This window comes from Salvia hispanica, chromosome 6, assembly GCF_023119035.1.
Source record: "Salvia hispanica cultivar TCC Black 2014 chromosome 6, UniMelb_Shisp_WGS_1.0, whole genome shotgun sequence".
Taxonomy (NCBI): Eukaryota; Viridiplantae; Streptophyta; class Magnoliopsida; order Lamiales; family Lamiaceae; genus Salvia; species Salvia hispanica.
In genome coordinates, this window is record NC_062970.1 from 21064255 (window position 1) to 21081365 (window position 17111).

At 37.2% G+C, this 17111-nt stretch overlaps 1 protein-coding gene and 1 long non-coding RNA gene across 2 annotated transcripts; both read left to right on the plus strand.

Annotated features, from left to right (window-relative positions):
- The first annotated feature begins 8368 nt into the window (after nucleotides 1-8368).
- On the plus strand, nucleotides 8369-11570 carry LOC125193598. The gene is made up of 2 exons (XR_007171599.1): nucleotides 8369-8603; nucleotides 10786-11570. It is a non-coding gene; the product is annotated as an uncharacterized LOC125193598 (long non-coding RNA).
- A 1761-nt stretch (nucleotides 11571-13331) lies between these two features.
- On the plus strand, nucleotides 13332-17111 carry LOC125193597 (putative SWI/SNF-related matrix-associated actin-dependent regulator of chromatin subfamily A member 3-like 1). The gene is made up of 4 exons (XM_048091429.1): nucleotides 13332-13701; nucleotides 14235-15418; nucleotides 15535-15826; nucleotides 16168-17111. The coding sequence occupies exons 1-4, from the start codon at nucleotides 13356-13358 to the stop codon at nucleotides 16965-16967; spliced, it is 2622 nt and encodes an 873-aa protein (XP_047947386.1). The 5' UTR covers nucleotides 13332-13355; the 3' UTR covers nucleotides 16968-17111.

Below are 17111 nucleotides of genomic sequence, written 5' to 3' on the forward strand. Positions count from 1 at the left end.
TAGTGAGATCGAGGTCCAGCTGGGCGACGCAACTAAAGTGGCGGCCGTGGCAGTGGGAGACGTTTATTTGCGTTTTAGTAGTGATAGATTTTTTATTTTGAAGAATGTTTTGTTGATACCTTCTTTTAGAAGAAATTTAATTTCAGTTTCTAAATTGGTTTATGATGGATATTCGATTTCTTTTAATGACAATTGCGTTGTTAAGAAAGAGGGCTCTTATATCTGTCGTGGTATCATGGAAAACAATCTATACACAATCACATCTACACAGTTTAATCGCAAATCTGAACTCAATGCAACATCGAAAATTTCAAAGAAAAGAAAAGAACCTTCTAGTTCAATGAATGATATGTACTTATGGCACCTAAGACTTGGTCATGTGAATGAAAGGAGGATCCATTCTCTTGTGGATCAAGACCTTTTAAAGGGTCTAGAGAAGGAATCTTTTCATACGTTTGAATCATGCCTTGAAGGCAAGATGACCAAGAGGCCTTTTAAGGCCAAGGGAAGGAAGTACTAGATCTCATTCATACTGATGTATGTGGAGCAATGTCGACTGAGGCACGAGGCGGTTTTCGATACTTCATCACCTTTATTGATGACTTCTCGAAAATTGGATACGTCTATTTGATGCGCCACAAGTCTGAATCTTTTGATAAATTCAAAGAGTTTAAGGCTTATGTGGAGAAGTATCATGGAAAGAGTATCAAAAGCATGCAATCTGATCGCGGAGGCGAGTACCTCAGTGCAGAGTTTTTGGACTACTTATCAGTGGCGGGAATTGAATCCAAGTTGACTGCGCCGGGCACACCCCAGCAGAATGGCGTGGCTGAAAGAAGGAATAGGACCTTGTTAAATATGGTCCGGTCGATGATGAGTTTTGCGCGGCTACCTATTTCGTTTTGGGGACATGCCTTGCTTTCTGCGAGTCACATTTTGGACAACTTACCGTCAAAATTCGTACCTACTACTCCTTATGAGTTGTGGACTAGGCGCAAGCCTAATCTAGCACATCTCAAGATTTGGGGTTACCCGGCTCATGTATTGGGAAAGGATCCAACTAAGCTGGGATCAAGGACGGAGGTTTGTGTGTTCATAGGGTACCCTAGAGGATCGAAAGCTTATGAATTCTTTAGTCTTCGAGATAAGAAAGTCATTGTGAGTACTCATGCGACGTTCTTAGAGGAAGACTATGTAATGAATCATAAACCTAGCAGAGAAGTGGCTCTTGACGAGCTAACTTCTGTCACAAGTTCCATTAACCAAGAACAAGTACCTAGTGTACAAACAATTCTCGAAGTTACAACTTCTACACCAAGTATTGTAGTGTTGCGTCGTAATGGGAAGGTCTATCACGAGCCCGATAGATACATTGGTCTGGGAGAATCTATGGATCACTCCTCGGACGGCAATGTGTTGGATCCCTGGAATTTTGCAGAGGCGGAGGCGGATGCCGATCATAGCAAATGGGTGGAAGCTATGGATTCGGAACTACAATCGATGGTAGACAAAGACGTCTAAGATTTGTCTATCCTACCCGAAGGCTGTACTGCCATTGGGAGCAAGTGGATATACAAGCGTAAACGTGGACCGATGGACGAGTTAAAGTCTATAAAGCTAGACTAGTGGCCAAGGTGTATACCCAAAAGGAGGGTGTCGATTACGACGAGACCTTCTCCCCAGTGGCCATGCTCAAATCGATCCGGTTACTTTTTTCTATAGCAGCCTACATGGATTGGGATGTATGGAAGATGGACGTCAAGACTACATTTTTAAACGGGAGTCTTGAGGAGACCATCTACATGGAACAACCCGAAGGCTATGCAGTAAATGTTGGGACTACCGCAGCGGAAGACACGGAAACCAAACAGGTCCTAGAACGAATCTATTTAGGTGATTATGCATTCGACTCCAATTTCATGCAATTGACATAGATCTATAGATATAACATCAAATAAACACATAATCATGCATATTCGATGTAGATTCGATTGTTACCTCATAATCCATCATTGGATTGACGTTGCTAGCTGCACCACCCGGAGATCCTTGGTTTATCGACTACGAATCTTCCGTACTATTCCCTCGTCCTTGATTCTCCATCCGTGTGGGCGGATTTTAGAAAACCAATTAAATAACTTTGAATGGATCTAGGGAAACCCAATACAAACACCAAATTGTCTAGATCTAATCCTATTAATTAGGATAGATCAAGAACAATAATCAAAACCCTAATTCTCTTGATTGAATAAACAATATTGATATTAATATCATAGACTAGAAAATACTAAACTTTCTTGAAATATATTCTTTCAGTAGATAGCAATAAAGAATACATTTCGGATTAGATCCTTTCAGTGCTTTACCACACCGGTGTTACTAATCTCATCTTAGGTAAGAGAGAATTATCACAAACACCGCAACCGTTCCAATAGGTAGCCAAAGCCTATCTAGGTTGTGAATACGTTTTTCTTCTTACTAGATCTGGCCAAGTCCCCTATTGGAAAACTCATGAGGAGATTCATCGAATTTCCCTACTTGACCTTCTTAGTAAAAAGCCTTAGACTTGTTTATCATATTTCAATAATAAACCATTTATATTATATTATTTATTCTCATAAATAGGTAAACAAGTGGATGTGGCGTTTCTCGTATACATGCACAAGCTGACTGTACAAAGGCATGTACGCTCGAAGCATCTTTTAGTATACAAACCCCAACAGTAAAGGGCAAGGAGCACATGGTTTGGAAGCTTAAGAAGGCCATTTATGGCCTTAAGCAAGCATCTAGATCATGGAACCAATGTTTCGATCAGACTGTTCATAAGTTTGGATTCGAAAAGTTCCCGAATGAAAGTTGTGTCTATAAGAAAGTTGAAAAGGGAAATGTTGTGTTCTTAGTTTTATATGTAGATGACATTCTTCTAATTGGAAACAATAAAAAGATGTTGTCATCAGTACGAACATGGTTGTCAAACCAGTTCGAGATGAAGGATATGGGAGATGCGGGACACATTCTCGGTATCAAGGTCCATAGGGATCGTGAAAAGAGGACGTTGTACTTATCCCAAGAACCATCGATACAGTACTTAGACGTTTTAGCATGCAAGATGCCAAGAAAGGGTTCTTACCTTTTAGACATTGCGTCCATCTGTCTCAAGAGATGTGTCCCAAAACGCCATCTGAGATAGTAGAAATGAGAAGGATACCATATGCCTCAGCAGTTGGTAGTCTCATGTATGCTATGCTTTGTACTAGGCCTGAAATCTGCTTTGTTGTTGGCATGGTGGCGAGATATCAGTCAAATCCTAGCCAAGGACATTGGACTGCCGTAAAGAACATACTCAAGTACCTTAAACGGACTAAGGACTATGCTCTAGTTTACAATGCAGATCCTTTGGGATACACTCATTCAGATTTTCAAGCTGATCAGGATTCGAGAAAATCTACTTCTGGATATGTGTTCACCTTAGGAGATGGACCCATAATTTGGAAGATTGTGAAGCAGAAATGCATCGCCGACTCTACCATGGAAGCTGAGTATGTGGCCGCTTCGGAGGATGCAAAAGAGGCTGTATGGTTCAAGAACTTCCTTATGGACTTAGGTGTGGTCACGAATCTGGTGCTGTGGCGAATTCAAAGGAACCACGGGGCTCATAAAGCGAGCAAACACATAGAGAGAAAGTATCATATCATAAGAGATATAGTGCAGAGAGGAGACATCCAAGTGGTCAAGATTGTGTCAGAGAACAACCTGGCAGATCCCTTTACTAAGGCTTTGGCGGTCAAACCGTTCAAGCGACATGTAGAAGGGATGGGGTTCGACTCATTCAAGATCTCAACTCGCTTTCGGTATAAGTGGAAGAAATTAGACGTAGTGCACATTTTTTTTTAATACTCGAAAGTGTTTTGAGTATAAGTGGAAGATTGCTAGAGTTTGTATACTAGAAATCACATTTCGAGTGATTGGATACTGCAAAACTCTATAGTTTATTTTCCAATTAATGCAACAGATTATTATTGTCGTAATGTTGTTATGTTTTACATTAAATGGATGTTTATTGCATATTTAAATGTATAATTAACGTAACAAAGTCCAAGTCTTTGTTTTAGCAGACCGGTTGTGAGAGTCGTTCACTGTAAGGTAACACGGTCAGTTATAAACAAAGAAAATAAGAATTTCACAACCTAGATGGGCCTGGACTACCTATCGTGAAAGGTTGCAATGTCAATCCGATTATTTCTAAGCCTTAATGAAATAAGATGACGTTGGTGTGGTATAGCATTGAATTGGATCTAACAGCAAGACGAGACTTTATGCTATCTACTGAAAGACGAGGTCTTGATAATTTGTTTCTTAATCAATGTACGTTAGCATTGAGCATACGGTATTGATTGAGCAATACTTTGACTTGTCAATAGGTGCGGGTTTTTCGTAACCCAAGAATCCTGGCATATTAGGTAGTGTAGATTAATATCTAGAGGTGCTAGGATTGCTATTATATTGAATCGTGCGCGAGCTGAGTCTCGTTTGACAACGTTCACAAGAGGAGCTCGAAACGAGGACTTTATTATTCGGAACCTAGCTAGTTGGAGTTTGATTACTCTATGAATAATAAATAAGTGTTTCTGCTTGAGTCCACGCTTGGAGTAAATATGTTAATTAATTAAGTTCATAGCAGACACTAATTAATTAATGAACGTTTCTATCTTAAGCGCGGAAAATAAATAATAATAAATATTGGAAATCCGAATTACTTGTAATCTCGGATTTGGATGGGGAGTGCAATATTACTTCTGTAGTGGCTGTTTGTAATATTCCAATATAAGTTTGTATTAAATTGTGGGTTCAATTTAATTAGAGAAAAGCTAATTGGGGGCCCATATCCAAAGCCTTCCATAGATCTCTGACTGGGCCCAATATGTGACTTAATATAAATAGGAGAATAAAGGAGACAGAAGACACACAATTTTAGAGACTATTTCGCCCCCTTCAGTGTGTAGGAGAGGACGAAATTTTCGTCCATCAGCTCCCTCCGTGACCAGTTTTTTTGTCCACCATTATTCGAGTCCTTGTACTTTGGTGAGATTAGCCCACACTGATATAAACGTACTGTCTGGAACCAGTCAGAAGATCCGTGGTCTAGTAATCAAGATCTTCACGTGGAGAAGGCGCGAGCCATCTTCGATTCTTTGGAGAATCAGAAAGGTAAATTGGCTAACTCCGTAGGAACATGTTTTAGGATTTCAATTATGCTAAAACATGTATGAATTCAAGTTATGAGCATGATACATGTGATAATTGCACGAATAGAATTTATCTAAATAATCTGCTAAATAGATCATGATTATTATGTAATCGATTTATGTTTGCTTCCGCTGCCAACCCCTTCACTTTAAATACCACATTTAAAATCTGATTAGTTTGTAGTATGCATTTTATCTCTCCAGTTTTTGTTCCGTTTGTGTTTAAATACTCCCTCCATTCCATAATAAGAGTCTTGTTTTACCATTTCGGTTCGTCCCACAATAAGACTCATATTTCACTTTTACCGTAAATAGTAAGTAGCCCTACATTACACTAACTTATTTCACTCACGTTTTGTTATAAAACTAATACTATATATAAGTAAGACTCATATTCCACTAACTTATTCAACTCACTTTTCTTTACATTTCTTAAAACTCATGTTATAACTAAATAGGACTCCTATTCCGAGACGGAGGGAGTATTTTACATTACTAATTTTGTTTAATCTTTTGTTATCGTTTCAGTTTGGGCAATAAATGCAACTTTATGTTTGATTATCTTTTTAGTTTCTATTCATCTTTTAAAGATATTAAAGTAGTAATCCCTCCGTCCACAAACAATAGATCATTTTTGCCATTTTGGGACGTCCACAAAAAATAGATCACTTTCTTAAAATGAAAAGTTTATCTCTCATACTTTTCCCACTTTTTCTTCCCTCTCTCCTACTTTACTCACTTTTTCTCCCTATCTCTCTTACTTTAGCTACTTTTTCTCCTCCTCTCTCTTATTTTACCAATTCTACATTAAAACTCGTGTCCTACACAAAGTGATCTATTTTTTGTGGACGGAGTATATATTTCCGTTCCACAATAAGAGTCATATTTATTCATTTAGGTTCATTCAACAATAAGAGTCTTATTTCTCTCTTACCTTAAATGGTAAGTAAGCCTCATATTCCACCAACTTATTTCACTTGCATTTTGTTATAAAACTAATATATATAAGTGGGACTCATATTCCACTCACTTATTCAACAAACTTTTGTTTACATTTCTTAAAATCCGTGGCATAACTAAATAGGACTCCTATTCCGGGATTGGGGGAGTAATTTCTTGCTGATGATAAATCCCTTTTTAACTTGTAGTGTGTGTGTGTGTCTCTGAATACCAGCTTCGCAAGATGACATTATTTTTCTTTTATGATCGATAAACTTCTTCATAATATTAAACCGTTTGTGATCAATGATCTTCACCAAAATATTCAAATCCACTGAAGAAAACAGAAAAGGATCAAACAAATAACATGTACAAATGGAGAACGATCCCAAATTCATTATTTTTTCCCATCTTTGAGTTTGCACTATTCACAAACCAGTTTTTTATATAAAAACATTGGATAGGAAGCCATAATTTTGTTATGGAGTGTTTTCAAAATGAGAAAGTGAAAAGATAGAGTAATACCAAGAAGAGAATTGGAGTCTATCGTGAGTCAATTGAAACAACTTCAGTCAATGAATGGAGGAATATATGAATGTAATTCTAGAAATAGTAGTGAAAATAAAATAATGAAATAAATGATGTACATTTAAATAGGCAAAATAAAGAATAACTTGAAAAAAAAAAGAATTTTTCTGCAGCCAAGCCAAATACAAAAAATTACAAAACAATAAAAACAGGTTTCTTGTGCTGAAATTGTATCTTCATTCTCATCGTTCATTATGTGAATTTGACCAATTTGTAACAAAAAATTGCACTCCCTCATTTCCATGTTAATAGATGCATTTCTTTTTAATACGGAGTTTAAGAATAGTGCGTTAAATGGATTGTAAATAAAGTAAGAGAAATAAAGTAAGAGATAAAGAGAGAATAAAGTAAAAGAAAAAGTTACTTTTTGTCAAAAATAGAAATGACTCAATTAATTTGAAACATCTCGCCATAGATCAATGACTCTATTAACATGAACGGAGGGAGTACTACTTCTGATGTAGATATTCGCCATAAAGAAAACATCATCCGACGAGCTACAATTATCAAAAAAAAAAAGCACAAAATAGAGATTCAACCGTAGATAGTTTAGAGCTACGTTTGTACCAAAGGAAATATGGTAACTACTTCAATAACACACGTAAAAAAATCGAAATGAAAGAATGTAAAGTGAAAATAGAAGTGAAAAAGTTTGAGAGGATGTGATTTAAGAAGAGCCCCTGTCCTAGAGAAGCCCTAAAATGAGAGGTGTTGTTTATATTCTAAAACCAAAAATAAGAAATATTTTGAGGGAAAAATAAATTGTGCCAATGGGCTAGGCTAAATCCATGAGTGTGAGGCTAATTTAATCACCAAACTTATAAGTTGTTATTCATTTAAAGCAATAGAATTTATTAGTGGAGTAAATATTAACTTTATGATATATCTGATTGTTCATTTTGTGCCGAGAAGGTGACCACCTTCTACGATTATATTCATCGGCCAACTTTTACGATGACGCACGGTCTATTCTTTTGTGTACACTAACTCGAATAGGATTTTGGTCAAATTGAAGTCTGAATTTGATTCATTCATTCATTTGATATCGCCAAACTGATAGGCATCATAAAAAAGGAAATTATATATGACACAATAACATTTAAATAGAAAGTAAGTGCAATTTTAACAAACAAAAATTATTCCAATATACTAGATAAATTTTATCCACACTTAATATGTTGGATATATAAAGTCTACCTCGATTCTTCGAAAATAAATCTTTTCACAACTTTCGGCTTCGGAGATCAAACTCCGTGAACACTCCCTTTTTAAAAGAGTGTATTGATCAATTAATTTTAAGAACATTCATAAAAGAGAATAATATGCAATGATCTTATATAGGTATGCATCCAGTTCGAGGCTTAGGCTAAAAGAAAATTCATTTGATTAGTTGGAAATTGTCAGGAATGAATTCACTAATTATCCAAAAGAAATTAATCAATTAATTTTGGAATCTACTTTCAATCCCATCCATTGTTTAAAGAACAAATAAAAAGAAGGCTCCAGCATTTAAATAAAATAAAAAAGAGTCCAACCTCCTTCCTTTCTTCTTATAAACAGCCCAAACAATAAAATAAACTGTTTCTCCTTAAAATCATTCAATACTCATAGAGGCCCAGCATCACATTCAAGTTAATTGGGAGATTAAATCTCTTCATCAAATCCTAACCCCAAACGTTCTCTCTCTGAGTCTCTCTCAAAGCTGCCACGGCCGGCTGGGACCTGCCCTTCCCACCGTGGAAGGGCAGGCCGTGCGACGTTTTTCCCATCCATGGATCTCTCATCTCTCAGCACCATCTCTCTCTCTTGACCTGCGTTTCATTCCCTGTGGTACGAAATCAGGATCTCTCATGTCTTTATCTACTTTATTACCTACTATTTTAAACACCAAACATTTTATTCTTAGACTTCATGATAAAAAGTTTTGCCTCAACTATGGGGGAACGAAGGGAGTAATTCTTATGCTTATCATTTGAGATATCAACTAGGCCACTTTGTTAGATTTTGTGTCAGTTCTATTTTAGTTGCGTGCTAATTAAGCTATTTATTTATCGAGTTTGTTGAAATAGAAAAATTAAAATGTAATCAGTAACTTTTAATTAGTTAGTTTAGCCTTTATTCTCAGCATATATATAAGGCAATGCATTGTATTTTGAAGTCAACATTTTTCACAATGTAGTCAATAATGATTTTTTCCCCTTTTCTCTCATCTCTTTTGTCGACGGTTTCTCCCAATACCATTTCAGTTTGTTCTTCTTACTTCAATGGAGGTTTTCGATTCACCATTTTCAACATGGTATCAGAGCGCAAATCCGTTGTGCGCCTCTGATTACCTCTATCTTTTTTATTTTTTGTTACATCTTCTTAGAGTTAGGTTTTGTTCTCTTTTGAAGGGTTATATTTTGAATCCTCTGTTCCTGAACTTGAATCGGTGGAAATTTTCGATAAATGTAGCTGGATTGTTCATGAATTTCTTCTCGCACCCCAGGTTTTTCGATTCTCTCTCTGTTGGTTTCTGGATTACAAAAGATAAAAGTCGGGCGTAATACAACTCAAAAGAAGGAATACAGAAGTGATAATTGAAACAAATTACAATGAAAGATCGAAACAATAAACCGTAAGATAATAGTTAGCCGAGTCGAGAAGTCCTCTTTCCGCAAGACGAGATACGCCCCGGTAGTGCTTTTCGGATGGGCGTTTCGTCCCCAAAGATAAAACGGCTACGTCTCTGATGAAGCAGCACCGCTATCAGCAGAGTTCCGGTGAACTGGATGGAGGAGAGGGCAAAGCTTTCGACAAAAAAACGATGCAGAGAGGGAGAGAGATTATGCAATGTATGCTTTGTGTTCTAGTTTCTGGTGTGTTAGAATGCTAGAATGACCAGCCTATTTATTCACGACGCGTCTAGGTTCATTCACGACGTGGACTATCACGTGTCAGCCACGTTGGCTTTACCGCGTCATGCTGACGAGGTGTCATCCCGCTTGGCTCGCTGACGTGGAAACGGTGGTGGTCTAAAAAAAACTAGACCCACTAGCCTTGGGTCGAACCCAAGCACCAAGCCCAAAGACCACCCAAACACCAATTGCCAAGATCCAAGTTCAAGTCCAAGCCCAAAGACCCACTAGCCTTGGGTCGAATCCAAGCACCAAGCCCAAAGACCACCCAAAGACCAATTGCCAAGATCCTAGGACAAGGACAAGGACACGAGCACGGGCTCGCGGCGCGCGCGTGTGCGCTCTACAACCCATCTTAGTCCACTATAATTATACATGTAATAATCTTTCTTATTAAATACTTGTTTAATAAGGTTGTAACCTTCAATGTGGGATAATTAACTCTCTTAATTAATCCTTTAGCTTCTCTCATAGCTCTTTTAATTAGTTTGTAATTTTGCACAACTTTAATCCATTATTTCTCACTCACTGGGAATCGGATATGAAAAAATGAATATACCACGGTCATCTACTCCAAACGTAGATCGTTGCTATGTCATTTAATTTCACAAAATTAAATGTCTCGTTGAAATTATAATTGGTCAAAGTCCATTGACCGGACATAGATTCCAACACTCTCATCGGCTTTGAAATTTTCCGCCGATCTGAAATCTCAATTCTCATTCTCTGTTTTCTCTCTCATTTTTTTCTTTGCTCATTGGATTTGTATGATCCAAGTTTGTATCCTTTGTTTCTGGATTTGTATGATCCAAGTTTGTATCCTTTGTTCATTGGATTTGTATGATCCAAGTTTGTTTCTATTTGAGATATGATTTCTCAAATTTGTTGATGATATCTCCTTTGTTGAATCTCTAAATGTATTTCAGATTTATCTCTTTTGTTTTCCGATTGTATCGAATGAATCAGTTTGTATTGTTTGTGACCTGTGAATCAGTTTTATTCTGCTCGATTAAATCAATCGGTTGATTCTACATTTTTTTTCTAGCCTATTATTGGCTTTTGTTTTAAATTTGGGGTAGAGCATAGTTGAAGCTGATTACCTTCTAATGCTCCAGACTGTTGAGTGGATGTTGATCTGTAGAGCTTCTTGGTTAGCTTCTGAGCAATGGACTGATGGGATAGTATGGCGGATCCATAGTGGATTTTCTCATGTCTTGAAGTCTCTGATTTCCTTGTTCGTTGCTTTGACAAGATAGTTGCATTATAGCTGGATTTGTTGCTTGTTTTGGTCTTGATTCTCAAGGATTTGAGGCAGATTGTTGGCTTTGCAGCAAGTTTTTGCACAACAAGGAACTTGGCTAGGGGTACAAGATGCTGCTTAGTTGGTTGAGTCATCTAAGATTAGAAGATTATGCGTTTTGGTGGAGTTACAGAATTGCTAATGTGATGAATAGCCCTTTAGAGATATGAATGGTGTTTGAATGTGGTCTAAAGATTTAGAATATCACTTGGCAGCAAGTTTGTAGGATTGGATGAGTTGCATGGTTTGTGTGGTGATATTAGATGTACTCGTGATGCTAGTGAATGTTTTGAGACATCAAGATTTAACCATAATTCTATCAACAATGTGATGGATTACAAATGCTCAAGATGGACTAAGATTGAGATGTTAGTAGTAGTTCTTTTTTCCTTTTGTAGTTTGATGTTCTTGTCAAGATGGCAGCATTTATTTGCTTCCATCTTGAGGGAGGCTGTTGAAATAGAAAAATTAAAATGTAGTAGCTTTTAATTAGTTAGTTTAGCCTTTATTCTCAGCTCATATATAAGACAATGCATTGTATTTTGTAGTCAACACTTTTCACAATGTAGTCAATAAAGATTTTTTGCCCTTTTCTCTTCATCTCTTTTGTCGACGGTTTCTCCCAATACCATTGTTGTTTGTTCTTCCTCTTCAATGGAGGTTTCTCAATCCAATTCGATTCACCATTTTCAGCGGCCCTTAAAAGGCCTTATAAGGGGAAGGGTTATCCATACTTTTATAGATGAGCTAGGATTTTGTCAATACGACACATTGAATTTTAACACACATCCAACCCAACCCAACCATCCACTTTTCAATATTTAATTCATTTCTATTTCATCCACATCATCTTCTACATCATTAATATTCATTCAACCCAACCACACCCATTTTCATGGTTTATCAATGACCACCCAACCATACTATTATATATTTTATATTATATTATTTTTTTAATAATAATATTATTAAATGAATATTATTTATTGTTGCATAATAAAATTTATTAAAGAGGACTAATAAATAAGTAATTATACCAAAGAAAGAATTGTAGGAGGAGAAAAGATGAGATTTTTTTGTTTACAAAACTATAGCAAATGTGGTCTTTATTTATAGAGAATGAAAAATTATAAATTTTAATATACTTTTTTTAATTATTTAATATAATATATAAAAGATATATCAATTTTTTAAAAATATATATCAACCAATGAAATTGTGTCATGTGGCACAATCTCATTGGCTGATTCATGAATGAATTTGTGAGACCATTCGGTCGCTGGTTGCCAACCAGCCGACCATGGTTGAGGAGAGAGAGACACCATTGTTTTAATTCTTTTTTTTTAATCGTAAATGTGACATGGAGGTCGACCAAAACAACCGATAAACATGGTCTTATAGAGGGAGAGTTATCCATACTAATATAGATGAGCTATAATCATCACAAGTTAATGTGGGACAAGATATAAGAATTTGAACATTCTCTTTTTAATTATTAAAATTTGACCATGCATATTTTTGCTCCTCTTGCTAAGAATTTCTAGCTTTGTCCCTGTTTCTACCGCTAATCTAACTAAAAGCTTAACGATAAAAATCAGCATGCAGTACATTTTTATTATTTTCAATGATCCTATGTCTATAATATAAGTACTATAAATCAGGTATTGACATCAAAGCATGAAATATTTCAAAAGAAAATCCAGAACTACAAAGCATAAAGTTAACGATAAATTGTTCATCAATTATTTGTACTCACCAAATGAAAGTGTCTCATAAATGAATATAAAATCTAAACACACAAGTAACATTCTCGTTTTACCTCTATAATCTTTGAGGCTTCAACAAAAAATCATTCACAAAAAATTAATTTTCAAATTCTTCGCCATCTACATCTTCTCACAAAATATATGCACATGCTAAACTCCAAATTTTAGAAATTGTAGAAAATTACAAATATTTTGTATATATAAATAATAAAATAATAGTCATTAATTCTAATTTCACCGATTATAATATCTAAAAAAATTCAAATACTATATCACGTTTATACAATTGAATGTCAAAAATTGAATTTAAAAGCAAATGACGTTAATTAATACTATATGAGACTTCTCAAACTTTTAGGGGCGAGTTCCAGAGTTACGATATATTAGAGGATCTAAATAAAAATATCCCGACGCCGTAAAGATTTGAATTTGAAACTAAAAGACGTCAGTGTTGTAATATCACTAACAAAGAAGGATGATTTTATAAATCAGAAATCAGAAGAGGGTCGAAATGCAAATATCCAACACGCCGTAACGTATATCCATCCTCTTTCTCTCTCTAACCCGCCATTTCCCCCCTTTTCAAACCGTCGGGGAAAAAAAAACCCTACCCCCAAAAATGGAAGAAATCCAAGTGGAATACGAGGATCGCCGCGACCCGGTGGATCTGTTCATGACCTTAGATAGCTGGCCGATTTCTCCTCTCAACGACGACGTCGCCTCGCAGTCTCAGGCCGACACATTTCTTGTCGGTTTCGTGATCGTCAACGTCGTCGGCCTCCGGTATTACCACGGAACAATCAGCGGCCGCGAAATCGTCGGCCTGGTTCGCGATGAGCTGAATCCGCACGATGAGAACGCGATTAAGGTTCTCAATATGTTGTCGGTGCAGGTTGGCTTCATCGAGCGAGCTGCCGCTGCTGTGCTGTCGCCTCTCATTGATAGCCGCTCGATTTCCGTTGAAGGTAGATGTTGATTTTTTTTAATTCAAATACTGAAGGGTTAGTTTTCGTGTTTGTTGAGTTCGTAGAGTTCTGATTTGTTAATGCGATTTTTGAATGATTACCGCAGCTTATGATTTTGAAATCTTCATGAGGATGTGATTTTTGGGGGAATGAGTTTTCTAGTATTTTTCATTATTTTATTATTTCATTGCATTGCTTATAATGTAAAGTTGGAAATGGTAGTGAACTATGCATTACAGATGCTACACTAAGTGGATTTATTGAATACTGCATGTATCGTCTAATTCCCTCATGTAAATGGTATGCGTGAAAGTAGATAGTAGATACTCAAACTGTGATAAGCAGCAAGAATATACGAGTGCTGCATTCCATTATTAGTTGCTTTTAAGGCTTAGCTTGGTTACAAGCAGGGTGCATTTTCACTGAAGCTTTACGACCTAGTGAAGCAAGAAGGTCTTTTCTTTTTTAGTTGATTTCTGTCTTGAAGTTAGTTTCAGTCTATACTAGTTTAACATGTGTTGAGCACGTGATAGGAATCGTGCCAAAACCACCAGGAAAGGGGAGCAGATTCAAGATTCCCTGTCAAATTCACATTTTTGCAAGGATAGAGGATTTTGGGAGAGTAAAGATGGCAATATCTAGAGGCGGACTGCAGTTAATATCAGAAGGCAATGCATCCTTTACATTGTCTGAGGCAGTGGCTGTGAAAGAGACAAAGAGTATTTTAGAGGAGAAGAGTGTAGATGAGATATTCAAACTGTTGGATTTGAAAGTCAGTAAAGAAGGGTTGTCGGAACCATTGGATCCGCCAAAAGATATGATAAAATCTGAGCTCTTTTTTCATCAGAAGGAAGGACTGGGATGGTTAGTGAGTAGGGAGACTTCATGCGAATTGCCTCCTTTTTGGCAAGAGAAAGATGGTGTATACGTGAATGAATTGACTAATTACCAGACTGTGACAAGACCAGAGCCCTTGCGAGGAGGCATTTTTGCTGATGACATGGGTTTGGGTAAAACACTTACACTCCTCTCATTGATTGCTTTTGATAAGTCGGCTCTTGCTGTAGATTCATCTAGCAGTAGAGGCGGTATAGCTGATGCAGATGATGAGGAATCAGGTGAAAAGTCAAAGAGGGGAAGGGGGAGGAAGAAGTCTGATACTTTGGGGAAAAAGAGGAAAGCTGAAGATCTTGTTCCAAAAAGAAAGGGGAAAAGTCCTGCTTTCGATAATTGCTCTTCTTTGGAGGCAAAGAGTACACTTATAGTTTGTCCGCCTTCTGTCTTTTCATCATGGATGACACAGTTAGAAGAACACACTATAAAGGGGACCTTTAAGGTGTACATGTACTACGGCGAAAGGACTAAAGATGCTAAAGAGCTTAAGAAATATGATATTGTACTGACAACATATTCTACACTGGCCAGCGAGGAATCACAGGACGAGTCTCCTATTAAAAAGATTGAGTGGAGACGAGTTATATTAGATGAGGCACATGTGATAAAAAATGCAAACACTCAACAGAGCCGTGCAGTCACTAATCTTAATGCAAAACGTAGATGGGCTATTACTGGGACACCTGTGCAAAATAACTCTTATGATTTGTTTTCGTTAGTAGCCTTTTTGAAGTTTGAACCCCTTTCAATGAAAAGCCTCTGGAATAGTTTAATACAACGACCACTTGCTCGAGGAGATGAGAAGGGTATCTCCCGGCTTCAGGTAAATACATATCAATCTTTAGTATTTCTTCCATAGCTGTTTCTTTCTCACATTCAAAATTCTCTTCTCAACACTTGAAGAACCATTAATTGTGGGACTTTGTCATGTGTTTTCAGGTTCTTATGGCTACTATATCTTTGAGGCGAACGAAAGAGAAAGGTTTGGTTGGTCTTCCATCTAAAAGCATAGAGATCCATTTTGTGAACCTTCGTGAAGAAGAGCGCAGGGTTTATGATCAGATGGAAGAAGAGGCAAAAAAGATTGTTAAAGACTATATCTCTAATGAAAGTGTAGTAAGAAACTACTCAACTGTTCTTAGCATTATTGTAAGGCTTCGTCAAATTTGCACAGATCTGGCCCTGTGCCCAGCAGATCTTAGAGCTCTACTCCCACAAAGCCAAATTGAAGGTAATATATCAGAGTAAACTGCATTATGTGTCTTCTTGCTCCCCACCTCGACTATAATTTGGCATGGTCTCACCTCATGCATATACATTTAGAATAATTAATTGGTTTTGTTATTTTCGACATCTGCTCTAGCCTCTAGGCCTCTGTTGGCTAATTAACTACCTATATCTGCATGCTAGATTGTTTCAACTAATCTATACTCTTATTGATAGAGTTTTATCAAATACTGTTATCTATTCATGGAATAGTATTTTTTAATCATCTCCCACTTCTAATAAGTTGTTAGCTTGGGATTCTAATTATTTATCTTGTGTTTTTGGATGCTTACCAAATCCATTCAGATGTGACGAACAATCCAAAATTGCTGCAAAAGTTGCTTTCTGTGTTGCAAGACGGAGAGGACTTCGACTGTCCAATCTGCATCTCTCAACCCATGGACATTATAATAACATGCTGTGCTCACATTTTCTGCGAGCCATGCATCCTAAAAACAATAAAACGAAGCAAACCCTGCTGTCCAATGTGCCGTCACCCACTCTCAGAATCCGACCTTTTCAAAGCCCCTCCAGAGTCTCAGACAACTTCCACTGAAGGTCCATCATCAAGCCCCTCATCCAAAGTTGCTGCACTTTTGAAACTCCTAACAGTGTCTAGAGACGCTAGTCCTTCTTCCAAGTCAATCGTCTTCTCTCAGTTCCGGAAAATGTTGCTTCTGCTAGAAGAGCCCCTGAAGCAAGCCGGTTTCAAAGTGATCCGCTTAGATGGATCGATGAATGCAAAGAAGAGATCACAGGTGATCAAAGACTTTGGAGTCCCAGCACCTGAAGGCCCCACAATCATGCTGGCTAGTTTGAAAGCTTCAAATGCAGGGATCAATCTCACTGCTGCTTCAACCGTGTATCTGCTGGAACCATGGTGGAATCCTGCTATTGAGGAACAAGCCATGGACAGGGTGCATCGCATTGGGCAGAAGGACGATGTGAAAGTCGTGAGACTGATTGCTCAGGACACCATAGATGAGAGGATCTTGCAGCTGCAGGAGAAGAAGAGAATGCTGGCTAAGAAAGCTTTTGGACGTCGGAGCCAGAAAGATCAGAGGGAGATAAATAGAGGTGATCTCACGGCCTTGATGAACTTGTAAGGCGTGATTTTCTTTCCTTTTGCCATTTTGATGAGATTTTGTTTAGTGGCTGAAAATGTATATATATGTGCATATATGTTGCTTAATCGCCTGGAAATTCTAACTTATTTTTGTGAATGTGAAATGTATCGGCATCACTGACAA